At 35.5% G+C, this 27,376-nt stretch overlaps 1 protein-coding gene across 1 annotated transcript; it reads right to left on the reverse strand.

The window, feature by feature from the left end:
- Nucleotides 1–17: 17 nt before the first annotated feature.
- LYPLA1 (lysophospholipase 1) lies at nt 18–27,191 on the reverse strand. Its single transcript, XM_063079342.1, has 9 exons — nt 26,963–27,191; nt 26,126–26,157; nt 13,798–13,863; nt 12,217–12,264; nt 10,515–10,585; nt 7,744–7,817; nt 5,792–5,893; nt 4,530–4,706; nt 18–1,756 (listed from the first exon to the last, which is right to left on the reverse strand). Exons 1-9 carry the CDS (start codon nt 27,029–27,031, stop codon nt 1,703–1,705), a joined length of 693 nt encoding a protein of 230 aa, XP_062935412.1. The 5' UTR covers nt 27,032–27,191; the 3' UTR covers nt 18–1,702.
- Between the last annotated feature and the right edge of the window lie 185 nt (nt 27,192–27,376).

Below are 27,376 nucleotides of genomic sequence, written 5' to 3' on the forward strand. Positions count from 1 at the left end.
AAAAAAAGTCAAAAAAATTAGAATTAAATTTTACTTCACATTGATAGAACCGTGAAAAACATTTACATTTTCCCCACATTACAGCACAACATTTCAATGGAATATTTCTTACCATAAATAAGATCTTGCTGATTTGTATAACTGAAACAACAGTTTATGTTCTTCAAGGTAATGCAAAACGACTTAGTAAATGATTGTTTAAAACTTTTAAATCTAGACATAAACATATGGCTTCATTATTAACACCTTACATAGTCCATTACTAAATTATTTCCATTATCTATTAGCACCTGTTTACAAAGATGCATTCTTAACATTGTTTCGGTCATTTGGAATACAGCAGAAAAATTAACACAGTTCAGAATTATAAAGCATATGTTTTTGCTATATATTAAGGATGTACCTACACCATCCATACAGGTTCTCATTAACCTTTATTACCCATGGATTTGTTTTTGAAATAATTTTGATCATTAATCTGGAAATTTCGTTTATTTAAAATAAAACGATTGCTAAAAAACCTAATTTAAAAAATCATTTGACTAAAGTGAAAATTTCAAATAAGTTTACTGGCAGATAAAAGTAAAGCAAAATTTTCTAATGGATTGCTGATTTTCTACAGTAGTTGGTTTCAAACATATGTACAAAATAAGTAAACTTAAACTCTATGCTACAAAGATACCAAATCATCTTAGAAATTAGTTTTTGAAGATCAGTCTTAAATATTTCAAAACATACTAGAAGATGACCTAATTATCCTTTCAGTTGCTTGCAGAAAAATAAAACCACCGAATTATTCCTCTGTTACCTGGATTAAAGATTCTAAAAACCAAATAAGTGTAAATTTGGACTAAGGTACAGTTATTTGAAATAAGTGGTGCAGGAAGTTTTAAGTAATATCTGGTTTCTTTATAAAATATAAATAAATTTTAATATCATGTCTGTGATTCAGAATGTCAAACAACAGCATGTATCGACAGTAGGTATCTATGGCAGGGAGGCAATATTTGGTTTGCTATGAAGGACAATAAAGAAAGAAAGAACACACTGTTTTTCCTTACCAGAGAAAAGAATACAAAGCAGAAATGATGTCAGGGAAAAGAAAAGCCTGGTCCCCCAAACAAAAGGGACATTAATTGAAGGAAGCATTATTACTTTTTACTGACACTTAAAAGCATTATCCCTATTATTAGGAATAATGTAATACCATCTCATTCTTATTATGTATTACAATCAGATTCACATATATATGAATACATATATAAAAATACAAACACTGCATGGTGACTAAGCAATTTTGGAACAAATCCATAGACTAAGTCACAGCATGCATAAATCATGTATATCTTAACTGCTCATTTATACCTGAACAAATTTTCATTAAGCATACTAGTAATTTTCAAATGATGTAATAAAAAATCTGGTTGCAGTATTATTTTGTTGAATTACATTTGAGAAAAAGAAGCTAGTTGCTTCACCTATTTTAATACTAGTATATTCTGGATCATATACAAATAACATGTATAGAAACTTAAAAGATCATAAATTTCCCATGAGGAGACATTATTTAGTCTGTGTCATTGGCGTGTATTTGCAAAACATTTTAACACTGCAAACAGAATTTTCAAGATTGAGCACGGGAAAAGTTTATACTCCACTACAATGATGCTGGTGTACTTCTACACAAGGCCTCTTAGTGACATCAATCAATTGGAGGTAGGAGTTTATCAATGAATTGCTTGACATCCATCATTTCCTGTTTGGAATAAAGTGATTTAATAAGTAGTTATATAAATCAGAAATTAAATCCCCACTAAAATGCCACTAACTAAATCCATGGTGCATAAGTAAGGTGAAAACACATTTGTACAATTAAATAAAAAGACATAAAAATGAGGGTCCAATAGAAATTTCATAGTATTTTCTATGATGATTAGTACTGTACGTTGAAATAACAGCTCCTATCTAATTCCATGAAAATGATCTGCATTTTCTATACTTGAACAAAATAAAACTTTGGGGGGTGGGGAGATTTAAAAGTGACAGTACCTACTGAGACTTCTCAGTGTAAGTACAATTACAACTAAGTATCAGTGAAAAGGCCTATCTTTTACCATTCCCTCATTAGAAGGAAATGCTAAATCCATAGCATAAACTATTTTGTACCATTCATAAAGAATTATATATACAACTAACCATTTGAAAGAGAGCATATACCTAAGATAGGCCTCGAAATATGTGAACATGAATACACCAAAGATTGATGATAGAAGAAACCCTCTCCTGGAGTCCTCCTGCATCTGGCTCACAGTTTTCACACATCTCTGAAATCTACCTCCTGCTATAAGCTCTTGTATATGAAGGCCTTAGCTTCACTGCCACAAAATAGCAATGCAGGGAACCTTTGACCTTACAACTTAGTCACTCAGAAAGGGCCACAGCATGAAACTGTCCTATTTTACAATGCCTGAAGTCCTGAAAGTTTCCTGTAACACCCTCCTGCTGTCCCACCTCTCCTCACTTTTTGCTCCTGCTCATTCAGTCCAGTGTCCTCAAATGTGGCTGCACAAGGACTCATCTATAGAGCTTTATGAAGCTCCAGGGTACTTGTGATGCAAATCGCATAAGAAAAGCCACTGTTCCAGACCCTCAGCACCTCCCCTCTCTCCCACTTCTGGAATCAGTACTTTATATCAGTAGGGGAACAGTCTACGATTCCAGGCCCCCTTGTCTTTCTGAATAAATAAAATTATTACCCACTCTCTCTATCCCTAAAGCAAATGATTTAACTAGGCTGAGTGGTTGTAAAACAGTGTTAGCTTGGACCACCTCACTGCTTAGCAATCAATCTTTATTCTAGGCCTTTTCAAGCTTCCAACCCTATCCAGGCCCCTTTCATTTTTATCAGGTGAACACATCTCCCACTTTAGTGAAAAGATAAAGAGCATCTGTGTGCTCCCAAGTACTCTCTTCTCCATCTTGACACCTTCTGTTTATATTCATTCATCCTCTTCTTTCTTGATTTAAAAGTGATTTTCTCCTCTTTTAAAGCAAGCACTACCCATCGCAGGACTTAATTCTATTATATGATCCCTTTAAGATTTCTCCCTATGAATTATCGTCTTTTTTTGCATCTTATTACTCCCTCACTGGACTCACAGGTCTTTCTCCCATCTCATTAAAAGAGACTCCCTTTTTTACCAAAAGAGACTACCCTTTTACCTCTTCTCCCTTTTTACCAAAACTTTTTCAGAAAGGTCTATACATGTCGTCTCTACTTCCTCATTTCCCTATCCACTTCACACAATCCACTACAGTTTATCTCTACCTCCTCAAACATCCAGACACACAGTGGCTTAATAATGGATGGTTTCCTCCTGGTCTATTTCTCCTTAATCCTCCTCTGAAACATATGCCACTGCTCCCACCACTCTGAAATTCTCTCCTCCCATACTCTCAACATCTCACTCCTTTTCTCCTTAGTCTAAATCTAAATGTATCCCCCCAAAGTTCTATCCCTGTTTTTTTTCTCATGATGTTCTTCCACAATAATTTTTCTCTAATCAATGATACTGGTAATAATCCCAAGTCTTTATTTATAGTTGAGCTTCAGACAAGTATTTCCAACATCCTATCTTAATATCATGAGGGTACAACAATTCAAATAAATTCACTAAACCCAGAATTTTATCTCCTTTCTGTTACTTGAAAACCACTCCTGCACCTACTTTATGATGGCATCTTCTTAGTCATCTGAGCTAGAAATCTGAGGCCTCTCTCATACCTCCTTTCTTACCCCATAGAATTAATTTCTAAACCCTACTGGATTCTGTCTCATCTGTCTCCAAAATGCAGATCAGATCACATCTCCGTTCAATCAAAAATGTCGATGGCTTCCTGCTGCCTAGAGAACGAGTCTCCCTCAGCACAACGTAAAAGCTCTCCACAACTGAGTCTCTGCTCCCTGTCTTCTGACCTATGAGACCCAGCTTTTCATAAGACATAAACTGGACAGCTTGTTTTCTGTCCTGCAGTCCATTCTCTGCACACTCGCTATCCAAATCCTACCCATTCTTCAAAATCTAGCTCTTTCATCCTAAGATAAAATTAATCTCACCCTTCTCAGTTTTTCAGGGTACTTTTTATTTATTTATTATTTCACAGCTGGCCAGTACAGGGTTCAGGGTACTTTTAAAAAACTTGTAACACAACTCACGTCATATTCTGCTTTCCATACAGTTACTTGGATATACATCTTTCTTCCTTATTAAATTTTAATTAATCTATCATAAATTTTAATAAAAGGGAATGTTTACTATTCAGCTTTGAATCATGTAATAGGTAATCAGTAGATAATTGTTGAGTTAAATTGAATAAACTTTAATGACTTGCTAATCTATGGTTCAATATGAATTCATTAATTAATTCCTTTAAATTCCCAAGCAGTCAAATGTTATTTATTTATCTTAAAACTATCACATGGAAGAAGTTGCCACTATGGTTCTGGTCAATGCTTCAAGATACTTTACCTGTTGACATGAACTGTGCATCATGCCTTCATAAGTTTTAAAGGTTACATTCGCTGGATTTACCAATGTTTTTAACTTTTCAGCAGTAAGAGAACCAAACATTAGGGGAACTAAAGGGTCGCAATCTCCATGGCACTGGAGAATAGAAATATCTCTATTAGCACCACTGATAGGACCCTGCGAAAAACAAAACAAAATAGTATTATTTAGTCAGATGCATAGAGCATTATGCCAGGCATTTAAAACTGTAGATTAGATACACACATACAACATGTTGTATTGTAACCTACAATATAGGTTATGTTTGGACAAAGACATAAAATTCCTTCCATCCCTATAATCCCCCATCCCTTTATTTAAACTTCTATAGTATATATGATCACCCTACCTTGTATTATGTCTTCCCAATGAATCAGCTCCTTGAAGCAGATTATATCTAATTTCACCTTTCTATTTTCACAGTGTCTTGACATGAGAGGTAATCAATGACTATAAGCATGCATTAGGTAAATCATGTTCTCCCCAGCTTTTATTGAACTGATTTAAATAAGAGGACTAATAAACAATACCTACTATGCACAAGACACCAAAGAGTTACTACATAGCGACAAGACAAAACCTAGATTTAAAAATGAATTTGAAAATAAAGTAATGCCACACCCCTCAGGTGTGCTATATTGCTTCACTGTTGAATATTTAGAAATTCTATTCTGTGCTAAAATTCTGCTATCAAACACTGCATATATTGAACATTCAAAAATATTATTTCTATGTGTTAAAAATAGCCCTGATTTTCACATATATCCTAAAATGTATTAAACCCTTCAAATGTAAGATTTATGACAATATAAGGCTATTTCTTATTCCATTCTATGCAATCCACAGTAAAAACAGTACATAGCTTAAAGCCTGTACAGACTAAAGTCTAGTAAGACATCACAAAAGTCTAAGAAAATTCTTTTAAAAAGGTTGACTGATGTAAACTATGGACTTTAGGTGGCAATAATGTGTCAATGCAGGTTCACAGACTGTAACAAATGTACCACTGTGCTGTGGCATGTTGATAGTGGGAGAGGCTGTGCATGTATGCGGACAGGAGTGTAAGGGAACTCTGTACTTTCAGCTCAATTTTGCTGTGAACTAAAACTGCTCGAAAAAATAAAGCTTATTAGTTAAAAAAAAAAAAAGGATTACTCTTTGCACAACATTATCTGCTACCTTTTAGCTTGGTAATCTCATATTGTGTGCATCAACCAGGCTACCTGTGGAAACGAAGCACGAAGTGGAAGCCAGCAACTGAGTGCGGTGACACCTGCCAGTTTCTGCTGTGTGGTAAGAGCAGTGTATAAAGATAAAGCTCCTCCCTGGAAAGACAAGCAGGGAAAGTCATTAGAACACAACTCTGCCAACAGGAACTTAACAGCTATCTTGTTTTAATGATGTTCATAAAAAAATCAAACTGGGTGGGTGATAAGTCAAATCAAGCAAATAGTGGAAACACACACACACCTTACCGTGTCCTAAAGGACATGTTCTCTACACCAAAGAGAACATACCCACTGCCTGATGAATTGAGATACAGTTAACAGTAAACTGCTGGATTTACAACATGCTTTAGGAATATTCTGAATTTACAGTTATCATTTTCTCCTCTGAAAAGTCTTTGGCATAACATCCAATCTAATCTTAAAGTGGCATTATTTTCTAAAACAGGAATTCAAGATCATAAGGGCTACACAGCAGACACCTTTAGAGATCCGCCGACCCTGCTAACCACACCCTGCATTCTGGGAGCTGTGCTCCTGTCAGCCATCTAGATGCCCCATCACTCTGACCCTGCCTATGGGTCACTGCGCCACATGAGGTTCTTTCTCACCCCAGTGATGTTCTTTCTCCCAGGATTGTGGAATTGGGATTCAGTGACTGCCAGTCAGTCTCCTTGTGTGACTGGAAATGTAACATGCAAAATCAAGAGCTGGAAAAGCTTTGAGCTGCAAAAGCTGAGATGGCCAACCACTGATTGAAGGCAAATGAAGCAGGTGAGCAGAGAAACAGAAATAAAAGATGGAGAGAAAGTTCTGATGACTTCCCATGTCTTGGCTACTTCCTGAGGCCTTGCTTCATCTTCAGGCTCAGTTTCCTTGATATGATGCCACGGACTTGTAACTTATTCCCTCACGCTTAAGGTATTAGGAGTTGGTTTCTGTACACTATAAGCAATGAATCTCAAATATACAGACTCCTATGTGCACCTATTTTGAGTCAAACATAATATTTGTCCCCATGTTTATGTCATAATGTACATTATCTGTTAATTTCAATGAATATCAAATCCATAACACCTTTTTACTGTATTATATCAAAAGCTTATCTTTCTTCTTCCCTTTTTTTTTTTTTTCTTTTGGCAGCTGGCCGGTAAGGGGACCTGAACCCTTGACTTTGCTATTACAAAATGGCACTGTAACCACCTGAGCTAACCACCAGCCCAACAACTTATCTTTCTATTGGATTCTATCTTCTAAATGATTCCAGAATTCTGACATTTCCCTAATTAAGGTAGTCTGAACAATAACTTGTTGATTTAGAAGATCTATAAATAACACACTAGAGCATTCTAGGAATGGGTGATAAACTAAAGTAAAGATATAAAGTCAATATGAGAAAACAGTGTCTGTAGAAAAAGTATAGAAGATAGGAGAAAAAGTGCAGAGAGGGAGAAATGTGCCAAAAATAAACATCACATATTTATATCTAAAACCTACTTTACATAAAAAGGAAAGAAATCCTCTCGTCTTTTTACTATTCCTATCAGTAGTCTCCTAGAACAAGGGATTTACACCTGTGTTATTAGAGTTCTGTTTAATTAAAGGGGTACACTATAGTAACTTAGAAACCTAACTGCATGTGTATTACGGTTAAGAAAATATATTCCAGGTTCCAATCAATTTACTTAATAAACTGACTTTGAAGGCAATCTATAAGGTGAAGGCTACCACTAAAGAGATAGAAAACTAGAAAAGCAATCAAGTGTATGAAATACAAACTAATTACTTCTAGTCCATCCAAACTTAATTAGCATTAAAGGTAAGAATATCAGTCAAGAATCCATAACATCTTCTAAAAAAAGAACTCCTCCATAGAAAAAGGATTGAAACCACAGACTTCCAGATAAATATACTGATGTTACTGATATACCACCCAAATATTATCTTACCTGAGAAAATCCTCCCAAAATAATTCTGTTAGAAGGAATGCCATTCTTCACCTCTTGATCTATCAAAGCCTTTACTAAAAACATGAAAGTTAATCATCAATACTTTCAAAATTAAGCCCATTGATACAATTCAAAATAAGAATAAATTAATAATAGAAAAGCATGAAGTATATTCAAGGTGAAAATGAGTGAAAACTTGAAGCACGCATTAAAATACAAAATTAGAATGTATTTTCACTATGAAATTTCTCAGATTTTGCAGGTGCTGCTTAAACTAAAACTTCAATAATTTATTATTATTTACCTTCTAACAGTTGTTCTTTCTCTCATCAAGAGATGGATTCTTTTACCTATAATTAATTCTGCTCATATACATTTTATATTTCTCTCTCTTCAATGAGCCAGAGGCATTTGTACCTAAAAGCTGTCATTTTAAAACTGTATGTAATGAAGTGGATTACATGGTTTGTGATTTACAGTGTTTAAAACTGTTTCTTCTATTAAAAACAAAATCACAACATTAATATTTCCTACGGCCAGTAACTAATTGCATAAAAATTGAGTACTTTTATTTCTGCAAAATACTTTGATATACATCATATAAATATAAAACTTGATAACTCCTGGAATTAATTCCCTTTTTCTTCATAATAAGTCCTGGGTTTCTGGAATAACTGTACATTTTAAAAATTTATCTTTTTATTTTTTAGATATGAGCAAAGTCTCAACTTTTTAAGATCAAAACTTCCAACTTTATATTTCCTTGTTTATCAAAAAAACCCCCCAAATCTGCTTTTATTAGAACACTACAAAAAAAACAAATGCTCGGGCTGGTCCAAAGGTAGTGAGTTCTCTCAATTAATTGTTCACAGTCACAGATCAAACTCCTGGTTCTTCTCTCCCCCTCTTATCACTACTGCACTTGGCTAGTCTTAAAAACAAAAACAAAATGTCCAAATTAAAAGTTATTTTTGTTTTATATTAAGGTTAGTTCTCAGTTGAAATTAGTGTGAAAAGCAAGGGGTACTCCAACTGGGGCATGAACAATGGTTAGGGACAAGTACAGGAGGCTTAAGAAATAAAGGAACTGTTGAGGACATGTATGAGGGATCTATTTAGAGGAGACTGCAAAGCTCCAGCTGAAGACAAGAAGATGCAGAAGGGGCAGAAACAGCCCAGCTGTGGGGAGGGTGGGGAGGAGTGGGAATGTGCTGGGGCCTGCTGCGTGTGAGCTGCAGGGACTATTTTCCCTCAGTTTCACAAAGCTTTACTCCCTATGGTTACACCAACTGGCTGAGCTAAAGATATTTTAACAACTACAATGACAGCAGCCAACTGTGGAGTAGTGAGTTCTAGTTTCAATCACTTTTTACCTAAAGGCCAGGCCACTATGTACTCCCGAGAACCTAACCTGAGCACACCCTTCTGGGTTGAGCAGCACATTCTCTTGGTCCTTTTTTTCTTAGCTCTAACTCTGATCCTAATTCTCTCCAGTAATTCATCACTTCGGAGAGGAAAGAAATGACAAGTTGTTCATAGGCCAACGCTATCAATAGGACAGAATTTTCCATCCTGGAACTCACCAGGCCCACCTGTCTTCTCCACAGGGCCCAGCCCCTCCGTCTTCCACAGAATCTAGCACTCACTCCCATACCTGAGTACATATTGTTGTCATCAGTTATTTTTAAACAAAATCTTAGCTCTAGGATTCCAGCTTTGATCTACTTCCTGATGATCCAAAAAGTCAGCGTTCTTGGTTTGACTTTCCCAAACATCTGATGTCTTTTGAATGTATTTTCCCTGCTTCAAAGATCTTAATAGTTCTTTTAAAACAGATTAAAAGGATCTTACTGGCTTTTGGTTTTTAATCTGTTTTGGAAAACTTCAAACAAATATAAAAGCAGAAAGGGCAGGGTACTGACTCCCCAGGTACACACTGCCTCAGTTCTGCAACTACCTATTCATGACCAAATCTGTTTTGCCAATTCCTACCCACACATACCCAGGAGTTACCACCCAGATTATTCTGAGGTCAATCCTGGTCTCATACTGGGAAATCTTTCAGTACATACGTGTAAAAGAAAAGAACGCTTCCATGCATTTTTAAAAACTAAGTTATCTCCCAGCAAGTTAGTGTTCTTTAGGTTTTCACCCACAAAACCAACAGAATTATCATGTTCATAAAGGAGAATGTAGTATTAACCAGAGAACAGGCTTTGGAGATTCTGTAAAGCAGAGCAAATACTTCACAGGGCTGTAAAATGAGGTAATGTACAAGAAACACCTAGCTTGTAAATAGCTAAGTGCTTAATCAGTAGTATCTATTATTATCACCACACTAAACCATTATCATTTTCATTGATTATTATTAACCATTATGATTAACCATTATCATTTTCATTGATTATTATCATTACATCATTATTTTCATCCTTCAAATCTCCTTAATGAAGATAACTGGGCATAACTATTAAACATTCTATTTTCTCCATTTGCAGATATAAAGTAAAGAAGAACTGTGATATATCTGACAGAGCTGAAGCATGACAGCTATCATTCCTCCCCACCCAGCTCACCTCCATTGACCACAGACAGCTGAGTCCATGTGGACATCATGGCAAACAAGCTAGTCAGTGACCAAAAAGGATAGAAACAGCACTACTTCCTGAGACCAGATACCCATTTAATATTTAATCAGTATCAATACAAGCAATGAAGCTACTAAAAACATTTAAGAATGCTTTGTCTTTTTAAAAATTTTCTATACTTACCATTTTCAGCTGCCTGTTTAATTCCAGGTTCATCCTCATGTGAATCTGGTAAAAGCCCAGTAATATCAAACCTGGAAAATAAGACAAAATCTTAAAAGAACCATTTGATTCTAAGAAAATTTATTCTTGGTAAGTATGTTTTACTAAACTCATGGCAGTTTGTATAAAAAGGACTAACCAGAGATATTCTGTAGAACATGAAACTCAAATTAAAATATGAATAGGTGAATCTGACATTCTGTATATTCCTTTCACTCCAACTAGATACAGATTCTAATGTTAAAATGTCACAGTGTCATATAATTTTAGGGTGAGAACAACCTAAGAAATGACATAGTCCAATCTTACACCCAGGCTGAAATCTTAACCACAATCCTGAAAAGTTTGCAGTAAATTCTAGCTATTCATTTCCTCTTCTATTGCATCTGAAGTCAATCCAATGAAATGGTTACTTTTCTTTACCATGTTAATCTTGCATGTAAGATACTCATACCTACTGAACATAGGTATTTATACTGTTCTCTATCCATATTCTGCAAAACTTTTTCATCATACATTGTAGATATCTTAAACCAGAAACCAAGGGAAGCCTTGCTTTGGCCCTTTCTACTTTTCTATCTGGTTATATGCTAACATTATGGTCTCCAGCAACATTAGGTAGGAATTTTGGTTTTGGGATGTGGATTTTGCCAGAGAGAAGATGAAAGAACCAAAGGCCAAGATGGGCAGAAACTTGTAGAAGTTGCCAAGGAATCTAAAGTGGGTAAAAAAGAAAGTACAGGAGTGGGTTATGGATGAGTGGGAAAAGTAGAGGGGACGGGAACAGAACAGACTGGAGGTCCTGATGAAGTCTAAGAACAAATAGCGTGGAAGAGGGAGGCAAAGTCAAAGGATGAACAATTATTATGCTTAGTAGTCTGGTTTGAATTAAGTGACTTCAAACATGAGACAGCTCCAGATTTCGAGGCCCAAGAAGTGACTGCGGATGAGTAAAGTTGAAAAAAGAAAAGAAAAGAGAAGAAATGAGAAGAAAAAAGTTCCCAGGAAAGAGAAGTCAAAGAAGTAACAAGCCAGTCAAGGCTGTGCAAGGGCCATTTACATTGGATTCTGTGGTCAATAAAATAATGGCAGGAGCTGGAGTGGAAAGGAAACTATCAATAAGGTGTCAAAGTTATAATTTTTCAAAAGACCTGATGGCAGGAGTAGCAATGAGAAATCATAATCTGGAAGTGGCACACAGGAATGAGAGATCGACCCTACTTTCTTATCATAAAGTGCACAGGGAATGTGAGGATATCTTGAGAGGGCTAAAAGACAGGTGGTTTCCTTAAAACACAGCCACCTCACCAGGAAGGCAAGAAGTGGGAAGAGTGAAGAGGCTGTGGTTTAATCAGAGTGTATGCCACATGGATTCATGCAAATGACTGGTTACTGAAATCAACAAGTTTACCAAGCAATGGAGATATTTTGCCACAATATTTCTATTAACCCATTCTTTCCTGTTTCTCTGTTTGCACAGCTCTTTAAGTTTACCCCCAAATCTAAACTATAAAAACTTAAAATAAATAAAGTTTAAATTTAATTATGTAACTTTGCAATTTTTAAATAGTAATTAAAAATTACAGTATGTAAAAGCACTTCTGATAAAAGACTAAGTAACATAAATGAAAAGTTCTTACTGAATAAGTAAATTCTTACTTACCAAGAAGGCATAACCATGTTCATATTTAACGTAACGGGCATAACTGGCCTACATGGAAAAGAAAAAAATAGCAAAATAAGAATAACAAAGCATAAAATCTGATAAATTACATCAATCAAAAAGAGATAATTACTTGAGACTCACACAAAACTGTATGCTACAATTTTAACATACGAGCTGTTGTGCCGCACCCACCCTGTACAGTTCTTTCTCCACACCCTCCAAATGTGTTCTGAAGACAAAGCAGCAGCTGCAAAGGACTAAACTTGGCAAATAAAAATGTCTTCCTTTTTGAAACACCCTTAAAACTTTTTAACTTCTCAAACATGAGAAGAGAAACCAGGAACCAAGACAGCTGGAAATGCATAAAACATGAGACTCTGGTAAGGAACTAAGGCCATGAGCAATTTATTGCACAGATACTATAGCATCAATTCCCATATGCTCAGATTACATTTTTGCTTATTTTCTAGTTCTTAGCTATGTACTTGCTCAACTAAGAGACCTCTAAACAAACAAGTGAGGTACAAGATTTGCCTAAGTCTCCTTTACACCCAGTTCAAATCTGTGATGAAAAATATGCTGGATAATCTGAAGTTAGCTAGGTACAAAAGGAAAGAAAAGTCAGTACTCTGTAACTATATCTCCTGATTCATTAAATAAATCAACCTTAGAGGTTACAAAACCTTATCAAAATTTCTTTGAGAACACAAACTTCTTTAGCTTGGTAAATAGCCTTAAAGCAACTCAATCTTGGGACAAATAACAATATAGCAGAAATCCCAATATAATCAAGAATCCTGTCTTGCTTGAGCAGAATAATAGAAGACAGAGCAACCCTACCCACAGTATTAGTTGTAGCAGAGGTAATAAAACAGACCCTCTTTTCAGGATAAAAAGAGGAAGGAATGTTTTCTTACCCAACCTTCTCATACATTGTTCCTCTTCCCACTCCCTCGTTCACATTCACCTATCTGTCTCACCTCTACTGCTACTACCTCTTCTGCGGATGAGTTACTAACCTACTAGCATGATCCAAATCCCTTCTGTCCTCTCCATGGCTGTCTGCTTCTCAGCAACCTTTTGACCTAAAACTTGCCAATCTTATTGATTTTCTGAGTTTGGTTAAAACTTACTAGTTTCTTTTTGACATCCACAAACATTTTCAGAAGCAGAATTTGAAGCCAAATCTATGAGACTCCAGAGCCTGGGTTCTTTCCACAGTACATCACACTACCTCTAATTGATAAAATTCAAGAGTGTTTTCAACATAATAAAGATTTCTCACAAATCTGACATAAATCCCCTTGAGATACCCCACAAATATCCTTCGAACTTTACAGATATTTGTATGTTTCAAAGAATATTTATGGCTTTAAGTTCAACTGACCTCCAAGAGAGCAATAATTTAAATTTCTCAATAACAAAGAAAAAAGAACAAAAAAATTTCAATTTAACCAAGAGACCATTTTAGTTTTAAGAAATTCGACTATATTCAAACACTTTTCTGGAAACGTAAAGTTATCCCAATTGTTCCTCTCCAGATACTGAATCACAAGTCTGAAAATCAAAAATACTCACGCATGCGGGCAGATATATTTGATATGTGAACTTCTGATACCTGCAAAGGCTTCTGCCCATCCGTGCCTGGTGAAAAAATTATTTGAATAATGCTATTAGATACTGTTTTAAATCTCAATATATTGATAGTAGAATAATACTTAAAATTTTTGTGAGGATAGATGTTAACTCCTTAAAATATCTTTAAAGTGTGGACCATCCATGCTATTAAGACAACACCATGAACCTAGAAACAATGCACTGGCTGTTCTTTAAGCTCTACCTGTGGATAAAGATGATCTCTTGTCATTTCTCAACAGCAATGTGTGCTCCTTCATAGATTTCCACAGAGCTTTACAATTCCCAAAATATAGATTTTTTTTATCTCTTTATAACTTTATAACAATATACCCATAAAGTAGGCAAGACAGATAATATAATTCACATTTTATATGAAGAAAAGAGCGTCAGAAGAATAAAGTAAATCAGTTGTCTAATATCTCTATGCTTACTACACATTAAAAACAACTTGTTAATATTCTTTCCTGAAAACATGTTGAACATATACACATGTTCAAAACAGAATACAGGAAAAGTTGAAAAAATGTAAATCATCATAATCCTTCCAGCCAGAAATGAACTGTTAATCTTTTGATGTATTTCCTTCTGATTTTTTCCAATCAAGAAACAGATACAGATGTGACAAAAAACAAACAAACAAAAAAAAACTATACAGACAGTTTCCAGCTTATTTACACACTTGACATTATAACCTGATACTTTGAAAATGTTATCTCTACTAAAGGATAAAGTAGGCCTGGCCAGTTAGCTCAGTCAGTTAGAGCACTGCCTTGTAACACCAAGGTCAAGGGTTTGGATTCCAGCACTGGCCAACCGCCAAAAATGAAAACAAAAAAGGATAAGGTAGAAGTAACTTGTATAAAATAGTCTGGAAATAAATATTAAATACTTATCTGTTGACTATTTTTCTGTTTTAATCCACCTCCCCCAAAAGTGTTAAAGACATATAAAAAGATTAACAACAGTATTAACAGGAACACTTACATAACACTAATTTTGAGCCAGGCTATTCTAGGAGTTCTATGTGTGTATAAGCCCATGTGTATATGTGTGTTTCTATGTGTGAGTTCACGTGTGTATATGGGTGTGTACCTGTGTTACAGACTTTAAAGACTATAAAACATATGGAAAGAAATTAAAGATCTGTATAAATGAAAAGATACCCCATGGTCATGGACAGAAAGACAATACTTTAAGATGGTAGTACTCCCCAAATCAATCTAGAGTCAATGCAATCTTTATCAGAATCCCAGCTGACTTTACAGAAACTGACAAGCCAATTCTAAAATTCATATGAAAACTCAGGAGACCCAAAATAACCAAAATAATCTTAAAAAAGAACAAAGTTGGAGGACTCACACTTCCCAATTTCAAAAGTTACTAAAAAAGTAACCAAAAGTCGGTAGCACTGAAGTAAAAACAGACATATAAATTAATTGAGAATCCAGAAATAAACCCTCACATTTTCTGTCAACATTTCAGAAAAGGGTACCAAAATGAATCTATGGGGAATAGTCTTTTCAACAAATGTAGCTGGGACAAGTGGATATCCACATGCAACAGAATGACGCTGAACTGCTACCTCACATCCCATATAAAAATTAAATGGACCAAAAACTTAAATATAAGAGATAAAACTATAAAATTCCTAGAATAAAACATAAATATTTGTGATCTTGGACTTGGCAACAGTTTCTTAGATATGACACCAAAAGCATAATCAACAAAGAAAATAAATTGGAAATCAAAATTAAAAACTGTCGGCTTCAATGGACACTGTGAAAAAAGTGAAAAGACAACCTTCACAATGGGAGAAATATTTGCAAATCATATATCTAATAAGGGTCTAGTATTCATAATTTGTAAAGAACTCAACTGACAAATAAAAAGACAACCCAATTTAAAAATGGGCAAAGGACTTAAAGAGATACTTAGCCAAAGAAGATATACAAATGGCCAACAAGCACAGGAAAAAATGTTCAACACAATTAGTCATTAAGAAAAGACAAATCAAAACCACAGTGAGATACCACTTCATACCCACTAAGATGGCTATAATAATAATATTTTTAGTGGCTAGCTGATATGGGGATCCAAACCCTTACAAGGCTGCGCTCTAACCAACTGAATAATCAATCAGTCCTAAAAATAAATTTTTAAAAACTTAAAATTACAAAAATTTGTGAGAATATGGAGAAATTGGAAGCAATGTACATTGCTGGTGGGAATGTAAAATGGTCGGCTGTTCTTCAACAAATTAAACACAAAATTACCATATGACCCAACAATTCCAATCCTAGGCATATACCCAAGAAAAGTGAAAACAGGTACTCAAATATTTGTACATGAATGTTCATAGTAGCATTATTCACAATGGTTAAAAGGTGGAAACAACTAAAATGTCCATAAAAAGTTGAACGGCTAATATAATATATACACAATGGAATATTATTCTACCACAAAAAGGATGAATCTCAAAAATATGCTAAATGAAAGAAACCAGACACAAAATGTCACCTATTGTATGATTCTATTTATATGAAATATCCAGAATAGGCAAATCCATCGTGGCAGAAAACTGATTAGAGATTACCAAGGGACAGGGAAAGCTGGTAATGGGGAGTAACTACTTAATCAGTTTGGAATGTTTTCATGGACTAATGAAAATGTTTTGGAACTAGATAGTAGTGATGGTTGCATGCTGTGAATGTACTAAATGCCACTGAATTGTTCACATCAAAGTGCCTACTTTTATGTTATGTGAACTTCACTTCAAATTTTTTTCTTTAAAAAGATGCCCGCTTAAAAATAGGCAAAGAACTTGTATAGACATTTCTGCAAAGATATACAAATGGCTAATAAGCACAAGAAAAGACGCTCAACATCATTACTCATTAGGAAATGCAAATCAAAACCACTATGAGATACCACTTTATACCCACCAGGATGGCTATAAAAGATGATGGGGAGAAATCAGAACCCTCATACACTGCTGGTAGAAATGTAAATGGTGCAGCCACTTTGGAGAATGGTCTGGCAGGTCCTCAAAAGGGTAAACATGAAGGTACCATATGAACCAGCAACTCTAGTCCTCAGTCTTTACCCAAAAGTACTGAAAACATATGAACAACTTGTACACCAATGTTCTTAGCAGCATTACTCAGACCCAAACTGGAAACAATCCAAATGTCCATCAAATAAATGATGAATGAATAAATAAAATATGGCACAGCCACACAATGGAATACGATTCAACAACAAAAATGTTCTTTCCATGGTCACTGCCAATGAGGATTTTATGTATATTGTTCCAGTTTTCATCTTTTTCAATTTCTAAGTGTATCATTACTGTATTTTCCATTTCAGAATTTGTGCTAATGACCTAAGGGATAACTAAAGAAGCCCAAAACATCATGGTATTATTTCAGCTAATTATAGTTTTGAGAATGCACAGCCACTAAAAATCACACTTATAAAACAATTTTCCATCTATTTATTAGAGTCCAAAATGGAATATAGGTTCAATTATGTTCCTTAAAACAATACTAAACATAATAAAAGCTTGACTTAACATGGCTGATTAAGGTGGACGACAGCCCCACTACCTTATATTTTACAAAGTGAAGCCACTTTATAAAGTTTATTGAGAAGTAAAGACTTAAATTAGTGGTGACTAGAGAAAGAGAATAAAATTTAAAATTTAATGTTTATTTTAGAATTGCTCTTAATACATAAAACCTTGGCTATTTTCTCCATACCAAAGGGTTCTATACTGCTAGCTTTCTAAATTCTTATGACCTTTTGTAGTTCTCATATATGCATATATACATCTGGCTAAGAATAAAAAAACTGGAGTCCACTGTGGTAAAGTACAAGAGCTTTAGGATATAGACTCTTTGAACTGCAGTTCAAAGGCCTTTTAGATTACTCACTAATTCTTGGCTCTGTTGAGTAGCTGCCTTTCAATTATTCAACCCAAATATATAGACAATGCAGCAATATTTCACATTAAAACTTGACTATTCATGATTCTACAACTATTTGTGCCCAAAACTGTAATCCCACAATTATTAATATTAATTATTCATATCTATTTTGTACTTTTCCCTAAGACATGTTGTTTCTTTAACTACTTCATGTTTTAACCACACAAACTACTGTCTTCCCCCTAATATACACAGTTTTTGGCCAACAGCACTAGCCCAATGGAATAGCCCAAGAAAATGCCTTTTTTTATAACAGAAGATATGTTTAAAAAAAAACTAGAAGAAATTTTTTTAAAAAAACAAACATTCTACATGCATGAAAAATACAAAGACCAAGATATGAATTGTGTTCTCAGTGAAGCTACAGTCCGGTAGGAGAAACAAGATATAAATACATTATAATACCAAAAACTTATGAAGATGTCAAAATATGAAAGAGGAGGAAGAGATTAATTTCAGCTGTGTATGTCATGGTTTCCCCATGACACACATATACACATACACACTGTAGTGGGTTTTATTCCTTATTACAATTAGGGAGGGAAAGACAAACAAGGGAAGAAAAGGAAAAACACATGAAATGGCACAATCAAGAAACAATTATTAAAAAAAAAAAAGAAAAACAATCATTAACATTTTGGTGAATATGCTTCTGTCTTTACAGGACTATACTATATCTACATTTTTAATTGTCCATTCTTATAAATGAATGTTTGCAGACATAATTTTTTCTTTAGGAAAAATTCCTAAAAATGGTAGAGTCACAAAAGATACATAAAAAATTTAGGCTTTTGGATATATATTGATAAATTATGCTAAAAGAATACTTAAAAATCAGAGATGAGGAGAAGTTAAAGACATTTTTGGATAAACAGAAATGTAGGTATATTTGGGGAATGATAAACAGTACAGTATGGATTAGTACAACCACAGGATCTGTAAAAGCTAGGTCAGGACCACCTGAAGAGACTTGATTGCTGTGCCATGTATTTGAATTTCATCATGTAGCTGATAGGAAACCACTAGCAAATCAAATGATAGATATCATTTCAGGAAAATTACCCCAATGGTATATAGCTCTAACTCTCACATATGGTAAAAATTATAATGAAAAGCTCAGTTTTTCATAGTATAATTTTTTTTTTTTAATTCTACAATAGGGGTAAATAATCATTTTTCTGTAAAGGACCAAAATAGTCAGTATTTTAGGAATTGTGAGCCAGAAGGTCTTTGTTGCAACTGCTCAACTCCAGGATAAAAGTAGCCATAGACAATATGTAAACAAATAGATATGGCAGTGATGCAATAAAATTAAATTTCAGTTTCATATAATTTTCATGTGTCACTAAATTATTTTTATATTTTTCTAACCATATAAGGAAAAACAAGTGGCAGCTAAAACTTATGTAATACAGCAAAAACAATGCTTAGATAGAAATTTATGGCTGTATATACATATATTTAAAAAGAAAGACCTCAAATCAATAAACTAAGCTTCCACCTTAAAAAAAACTAGGAAAAAATAAAAATAAACAACCCAAAGCAAGTAAGAAATAACAAATATTGGAAAAATAAATGCAATAAGGAATACAAAAGCCACAGAAAAAAATGAACTCAACCAAAAGTTGGTTTTTTGAAAAGATTAATAAAATGACAAACCTTTAGCTAGACTACTATGAAAAAAAGAGAGAAGACTCAAATTATTAAAATCAGGAATCAAAGAAAGGATATTACTACTAAGCTGACAAATAGAATTATAAGAGAATATTATGAACAATTATATGCTAATAAATTAGATAACGTAGATGAAATAAATTCCTAGAAAGACAGACACTACCAAAAATGGGTTCAATAAGAAACAAAATCTAAATGGAACTATAATAAGAGATTGAATTGGTAATCAAACACTTCCCACAGAGAAAAGCCCAGGACTGAATGGCTTCATGGTGAATTCTACCAATGATTACAAAAGAATTAACACCAATCCTTTCCAAACTCATCCCCCCCAAAATAGGAGGGAATACTTCTTAATCCATTCTATAAGGCCACTATTACCCTGATACCAAAACCAGACAAAGACATTACAAGAAAAGAAAACAACAGAACAATATTCCATAGGAATATAGATACAAAATTCTCAACAAAATACTAGCAAACCAAATTCAGCAGCATAGGATTATACACCATGTCCAAGTGGGATTTATCCCTAGAATGCAACAGTGGTCCAACATACCAAAGCCAATCAGTATAGTACATCTCTTTACTGGACATCCTAGCCAAGGAAATTAGACAAGAAGAAATAAAAAGGATCTTGATTGGAAAGTTAGCAGTTAGTCTCTCTCTCATGATCTTTTGATCTCAGTATTTCATTATCTTATATAAAGAAAATCCTATGAAATCCACACAAAAAAAATTCTAAGAGCTAATAAATGAGGTCAGCAAGATTTCAGGATACAAGATCAATATACAAAAAAAGTGTCCAGTCATGCACTGTATAACAATGTTTGAGTCAACCACAAACTGCACATATGACGGGCTCCACATGATTATAATGGAGTTGAAAACTCCCTATCACTTAGTGACACCAAAGCCATCGTGATGTCATAGCACAATGCATAACTCATGTAGGACGAATAGGCTATACCATATAGCCTAGATGTGTAGTAAGCAGGGTTTATACCATCTAACTTTGTGCATGTACCCTCTATGATGTTCGCACAATGACAAAATTGCCTAAGGATGCGTTTCTCAGAACATATCACTGTCATCAACTGATACATGACTGTATTTCTATGCACTAGCAATGAACAATATAAAAATAAAAATCAATTAAAAAATTCCATTTACAATAGCATCCAAAATAATAAAATATTTAGAGGAATAGATTTTTTTAAAAATGTAAGACTTGTAAACTGAAACTACAAAACATCATTGAAAGAAATTAAAAATCTAAATAAATAAAAAGACACCCTGTGTTCATTGATTGGAAGACAGTATTGTTAAGACAGCAGAAATTCCCAGATTGGTCTAGAGATTCAATGCAATTCTTTGTCAAAACCCTACCTAGCTTTTTTGCAGAAACTGGCACGCTAAAATTCACATGGAAATGCAAGGAATCCAGAGGAGCCCAATTTTGAAAAAGAAAAAGTGAGAGGCTCATATTTCCCAGTTTCAAAACTATGACAAAGCAACATTATAAAAATTATGTGGTAATGACCTAAAGATAGACATATAAATCAATGAATCAGACTCAAAGTTCATTACACTTATGGTCAATTGACAAAGGTGCTAAGACAATTCAATGGGAAAAGAATTGTCTTTTCAACAAATGTAGCTGAGACAACTGCACAGTCAGATGAACCTGAAAAACATTACGTTAAGTAAAAGAAGCCAGACTCAAAAGACTAAATATTGTCTGATTTCATTTATATGAAATGTCCAGAATAAGCAAATCCGTACAAACAGAAAGGAGATTAGTGGTTACCAAGGAGGAGAATGAGTAGTCTGCTAACGGTGTGGGGTTTCTTTTGGGGATGTTGAAAACATTCTGGAATTAAGATAATGGTGAAAACTGGCTGGTTAGCTCACTTGTTGTGGTGCTAGTAACACCAAGGTCATGGGTTTGGGTCTCCATATTGACAAGGTGGCCCCAAAAGAAAGATAGTGGTGATGGTTGCACAAGTTTGTGAATATACTAAAAACTACGGAATTGTACACTTTAAAATAGTGAATTTTACAGTATGTGAATGATATCATAATAAATAACAATAAGTAAGTGGCAGGACATAATTGAACTGTGGGCCATTGTTTATCAACCTCTGTCCTACCCAAGAAATACTAAGAACCCTTACATGAGAAAAAGAAATAGGAATATTGGGTTCTAGTTACTCTGTTACTGTCTAAAAGTCTGGCCTCACACTGTTCACTCAGTTTAGTGGATCTCAAAAGTGTGATTCCCCAGATCTGTAACATTAGTATAATCTGGGAATTTGTTAGAAATGCAAATCCTGGGCCCTATCCCAGACCTACTGAATCAGAAACTCTGACAGTGGGGCCCAACAACTAAGCCTTTCTAGGTGATCCTGATGCATGCTATCGTATGTGAATCAATGCCTTTTTAGTACTGTTATCCCATCCATAACCTGAGCTGGCTGTACTAGATGATTTCAAAAGTCCCCACAGGTTATAAAAAAATCTTTGACTCCAACCATATTAATACAAAAGCATGGCCAACCTGTGTCCAGTCGTTTTGAATATTTTCAAAGTCTATGAAAATCTCAAGATTAAAAAATTCTACACAGAGCTTCAATTAAGCAGAACCTAATAATGTATTCAGAAACCTAGATTAATCAGATGAGATCATACTAGATTAGGGTGAGCCCAAATCCAATAACTGGTGTCCTCACAAAAGGAAAAGACACAGATACACAGCAGAGGTCATGCATAGACAGAGGCAGAGATTGGAGGCATGCTGCTGTAAGACAAGGAATGCCAGGAGCTGTTAGACACTGTAAGAGGCAAGGAAGGATTCTCCCTTAGGCCCTTCAGAGGGAGTGCTGACATCTTGATTTTGGACTTTTGGCCTATTTAACTGTGAGAATAAAGTTCTATTGTTTTAAGCCATGTAGTTCATGATCACTCGTTATGGTGGCACTAGGAAACTAATACACTTGGTGACTGATGATCCTTATCTGTCTTGTCCTTTAATTCCTCATTTAATTCATTTATTTGTTCAACAAATTCATGTTTAGTGCGACTACATGTCCTATACTGTTCTACTCTGGAAATATGGTATTAAGTTAAACCAAAAATTCCCAGTGCTCAGGTGAATTTTATGATATGTAAATTATGTATCTCAATGGGTCAAATCAAGGAAATGTGAATGGAGTTGGTAGATTAGATGGTAGTACTGGATCAACGTTAACTTCTTGATTAATGGTTATACTGTGGTTATATGAGGGTGTCCTTGGATTTAAAAGTACACACTGAGAGCCCTGTATCCTATAAATCTTGATATGTTGCACTTTGATCTTTATCTCAAAGTACTCTCTAATTTCCCTGTGATTTTTCTTTTCACCCATTGTTTATTTAGTTTTCTAAATTTCCTTCTGTTATTGTGGTAAGAGAACATACTTTCTATGATCTTAGTCTTTCAAAAGAAAAAAAGGAAAAATGTAAACACACCAAAAAAAAGTTCACAGAAAGATTTTCATTATCTTTCAGTTCTATTTTTCCATGAACTTTTTTTGAAGTGCCCTTGTGTTTACATTGTTTTATTGATTTTTTTAATGCAATTTATGTTGCTACACTTACGTATTTAATTTCTATTCTTGATTTATTTTTATTATGTGGACTTGTTGATTTGCTTAGAAATTAATTTGCCTTTGAAAAGTTTATTCATCTACCTCTGTTGAAATCAATTTGATATTTGCATGCTTTTGGAAGACTTTAGAGAGTATTTCAAATAACTGTAGAGGTTATAAAATGAAATATGTAAATTTTAATAGGTTTTACATATCCAGTTTTTGTGAATATTAGAAGCCCTACTTTCTACAGAGTATTTTGTTATTCATCTGTTATTCAGTTTATATGCTAGTTATTTGAACAAATAAATGTGCATATCCTTGTTATAGTAAAAAATATATATATACACTAATGTATTAAGGAGTAATAAGACAATACATCTGCAACTTACCTTCAAATAGTTCAGAAATATTAACAACTGGGTAATCTGGGTGAAAGGTGTATGGAACTGTAACTTTTATGTAAATTTGAAATTATTTTAAAAGAAAAAGTTAAAAAATTTAAAAACATAATAACAGTAAGGGAATATAACCCATTAAATAAATCTGAGTGCATACTAAATAAATGGGGAGGGGCAAACTAATAAACAGAAAAGAAATGACAGCGTTAGAAAATCACATTGAAGTAATAATTGATTCAAGCAAGAATCATCAATGGATGCTAAAAATATCTGGTGAAAGTCTGATGAGGAACAATTTGCAGTCTCAAAGTATCTCCCTACAGCCTGCTTTTTAATTACAAAGGGAAAATAACCGCAGTAGAGAATCCTGGAAGATACCACCTTTATCAAGTGATCCAAGTTAACATCAATAATGGGACAAATAGCATCATTTGTCTTCTCATGTAATGCAATTGGACACACTGCATATATAGTATTCATACCAAAAATGCATAAACTGAATCTAATCATGAGGAAGTATCAAACAAACCTAAGCTGAGTGACTAGCCTGTTCTCTGCAAAAATGTCAAAGGAAAGCTGAGGAATTGTTCCAGAATAGAAGAGGCAAGACAATCAAACGCAATGTGTAACTGGGAACTGGATTGCAAGGGGGAAGGGACTGCTAAAAAGGATAACTGGCAAAGTCTGAATACGTAGTATATTCGATAATCTTAAATGTTAAATTTCCTGAGTTTGATAACTGTTCTGTGGTTATATGAGACTCTATTCTTAGGAGATATATGCTAAAATATATGGAAGTAAAAAATCATGTATCTGCAACTTAGCCTCAAAGGATTCAACAAACAGCATATACTGGTTAGAGAAAGGGACTAGTAAATTTGAGTAAAGGGTATTGAGAAATCTGTATTATTCTTGCCACTCTTTCACAAATTTGAAAATATTTCAAAATAAAACCTTTTTTTAAATACTATAAAAAATAGGTTATCTCTGGGTTGTGGGATTTCAACTCATTTTCATTCTCCAACATATTTGCATTTTTCACTTTTTTACAATACAAATGGAACATTTTCAAAATCTTAACAAAAGCTATTTTTATTTTGAAAGGAAAACTGTGATGGCATGTAATACATTATGGTCTATAACATATTTTTTTGAATATTAGTTTCTGGATTTATTACACATCATGAATAAGAACACTTTGGTGGTCAGATGCATTCTCCAAAAGTATTTTAAACTATTAAATTTCCACTTGTCAGATTGACTGGTTCTGAGTTTCATCATTTATTCATGGAATCAGTCTAGAGTCAGTTTTTCTTCAGTGCTATCTCACAAAGTATTTTCAAACTGGAAGCCTTTAACTTTTTTTATAAACTTAACTCTTAGTCAAGATGCCACATGGATGCTCTTTGTGTTCTTAATCTGATCTTGATTTTCTTCATCATTTTCACTCTTAATTTCAGTCTGTGGAATCTGGCTAAATTGGAGTCCACAGAGAAATCTGCCTACCCTGAAGCTTGTTTTTTGCTTGTACTGTTCCTTCAAGCCTAAAAGCTCCTGTTATCGGCAAGGTTACAGGGTAGCAACCTTCTCCCCGGCTAGCAGCACCAAGAAAGTACTGGTTATGAAACAGGTTCTGCTATTTGAGTTCCACTGAGCAGTATAAGTCTGCCATTTTCATAAGATGACCTGATCGCCAGAAAGGATCCTGCAACCTTTCTCTACCTCCAGACAAGCTATGTGTTATGCACCTTGACGCTGTAGGTAAGAATAAGAAGAATCACTTTTAAAATCCAATCTAGAGAGTGCTGTGTTGTATAACACCAAGGTCAGGGGTACTGATCCCCCTACCGGCCAGCCGCCAAAAAGAATCAAAACAATACAAAACGTAATCTAGACCAATGCCTCATTTAAAAGAAAATTTAGTAGTTTGGGCTACTTTACCAAAACTTATCTTCAGTTTTCCTCCAATTCTGCAATTTAACAACATTCATATTTTACCTAAGTTTCACACAGATAACCACGGATTTAAATACAAAAGCAAAAACCTCTCAATATGGAAAAAGCCTGAGTAAAAGATAAATGATATATCTAAAGTTAGCACAACAAAATTTATCGATAAACATCAAATAAATCTTTGAGTTGCCTCCCTTGCCCTTCAACTGATTTTCTTTTTTAGGGGAACATCTATCTAATCTGCCATTCAGAAAGATGTATGCCTTATGTTGCTACTACTACTTAACGAGTTCTCCTCAACCTTCTCTGAAATTTTAACTCCCCTGGAAAGCTCTCAATTGCACACTATCTCTACAAACATTCCACTGATCTCTGGTATCCAATACCAAAAGCAGCTAGGAAGGAGTTTGCAATTTTAATATGTTCCAGAAATAGGAGTTGAAAAATGATAAATTCAAGATGATAAAGGGGTTTTGAAAAGATTGCATCTTATTACTGGACTGTAGGAAATATTACTAGCAGTCCTTTTTGATACAATTCCAGCGTTCTTAAACATTAAACCTTTGACCTGGTAAGCACAGGGGCATGACCCCATTTCAGCACTGTTACGAATCATGGTACCTACCCGGTATCTCCCAATCCATGAAGGAAAATCACCTAGAAGAGAAGAGGAAAGATTAACAAGCAATGCCTAAATAAGCCCACACAGAATAGTTACACTAGTTTTGGTTAAGGTGGAAAACGAGATGAAGATTCTTAAAACCTATAACAAAATTACAGAACAGTACCTTCGGCAAATTAATCTCTGTAGGCCTTTTTTAAATGGCAAAAATACGAAATCAGCTTCTTTCCCTTTAGTTCCTAAGATAACTGATGCGGGGTTTTAGCACTTACAGGTCCCAGTTAAAACATTCTCAAGTGCAAATTTTCATATTCTAAGAGAAGTAGTTTGTCTCTTTAAGTCAAACCATGAAAGTCTCATGTATACTGTAGAATTTTTCCATCACGAAAAAAAGCTTCCGAGGACAAAAAGAAGTTTTTTCATACACAAGTTTCCCACAAAACAGCACCTCTGACCTTACAAGACACTAAATCCCCAAACTTCGTTCGTTTAGGATAGGGGTGCGAGGTAAGCCCATAAACCGATTTGCTTGCGGACTTAGATTTCCCTCATCCACAGACTAGGCAAAAACCTGCCAGAAAGCCACTACCGCCCGCCCCTCGGGGCTGGGGCCGCACTCCCCGCGCGACGCAGAGGCCTGGGGGAAGGGGCTGACACTCCCGCCCGGCCGCGACCCCAGCGCTGTCCCCACACAGAACAGGCCCGGCCGCGCCGACCACCCGCACCGCAATCCGGGCGGGGAGCAGCGTCCCCGCCCGCCTGCGATGCCAACCCCGCGCGAGGGGCAGTCGCCGGCTGCGGTCCGGGTGGGCCGCTCCGACCCCGGCCGCCGCCACTCACCGCGGCGGTGGCCTTCCGGGCGGCGGGCACGATGGCGGGCAGCGGAGAAGACATGTTATTACCGCACATACACCGGCTCTGCACACAGCACGTCTTCAGCGGAAGGGAGAGCGGGGGCCCGGCCACGGCCCAAGGGCGTGCGAGAGGTAAATCCTGGCCCGTCCCGCCCCACCGGGCGCGCGCTCAGGCGCGTACGCGCCAACCCGGCGCCGCGCCTCCCTCCGCCGGCTCCGCGCGCGCCCGCCCTCCCAGGGGCCGGGCGCCCTGCCCCTCCCACGCCGCCACGCCCTCCGCGCGTCACAGTGTCCGGGCTTCTCCCTCCACCGGGATTGGCTGTGGAGCGCGGCCAGAACGGACTTTCTCTTTCCCCGCCCCAGCCCCGGCCTGCGCATACTCGGTGGGGCGGCCCGCGAC

The sequence above is a fragment of the Cynocephalus volans genome, chromosome 15, assembly GCF_027409185.1.
Source record: "Cynocephalus volans isolate mCynVol1 chromosome 15, mCynVol1.pri, whole genome shotgun sequence".
Classification (NCBI taxonomy): Eukaryota; Metazoa; Chordata; class Mammalia; order Dermoptera; family Cynocephalidae; genus Cynocephalus; species Cynocephalus volans.

Excerpts from the sequence above, each read along its gene's own strand:
- LYPLA1 (XM_063079342.1), bottom strand. The coding sequence starts at position 27,031 with ATGTGCGGTAATAACATGTCTTCTCCGCTGCCCGCCATCGTGCCCGCC. Across the intron at positions 13,864-26,125 it reads CATGGATTGGGAGATACCGG|GCACGGATGGGCAGAAGCCT; the intron begins GTAGGTACCATG and ends TTTTTTCACCAG. Across the intron at positions 12,265-13,797 it reads AAATATATCTGCCCGCATGC|GCCAGTTATGCCCGTTACGT; the intron begins GTGAGTATTTTT and ends TTTTCCATGTAG.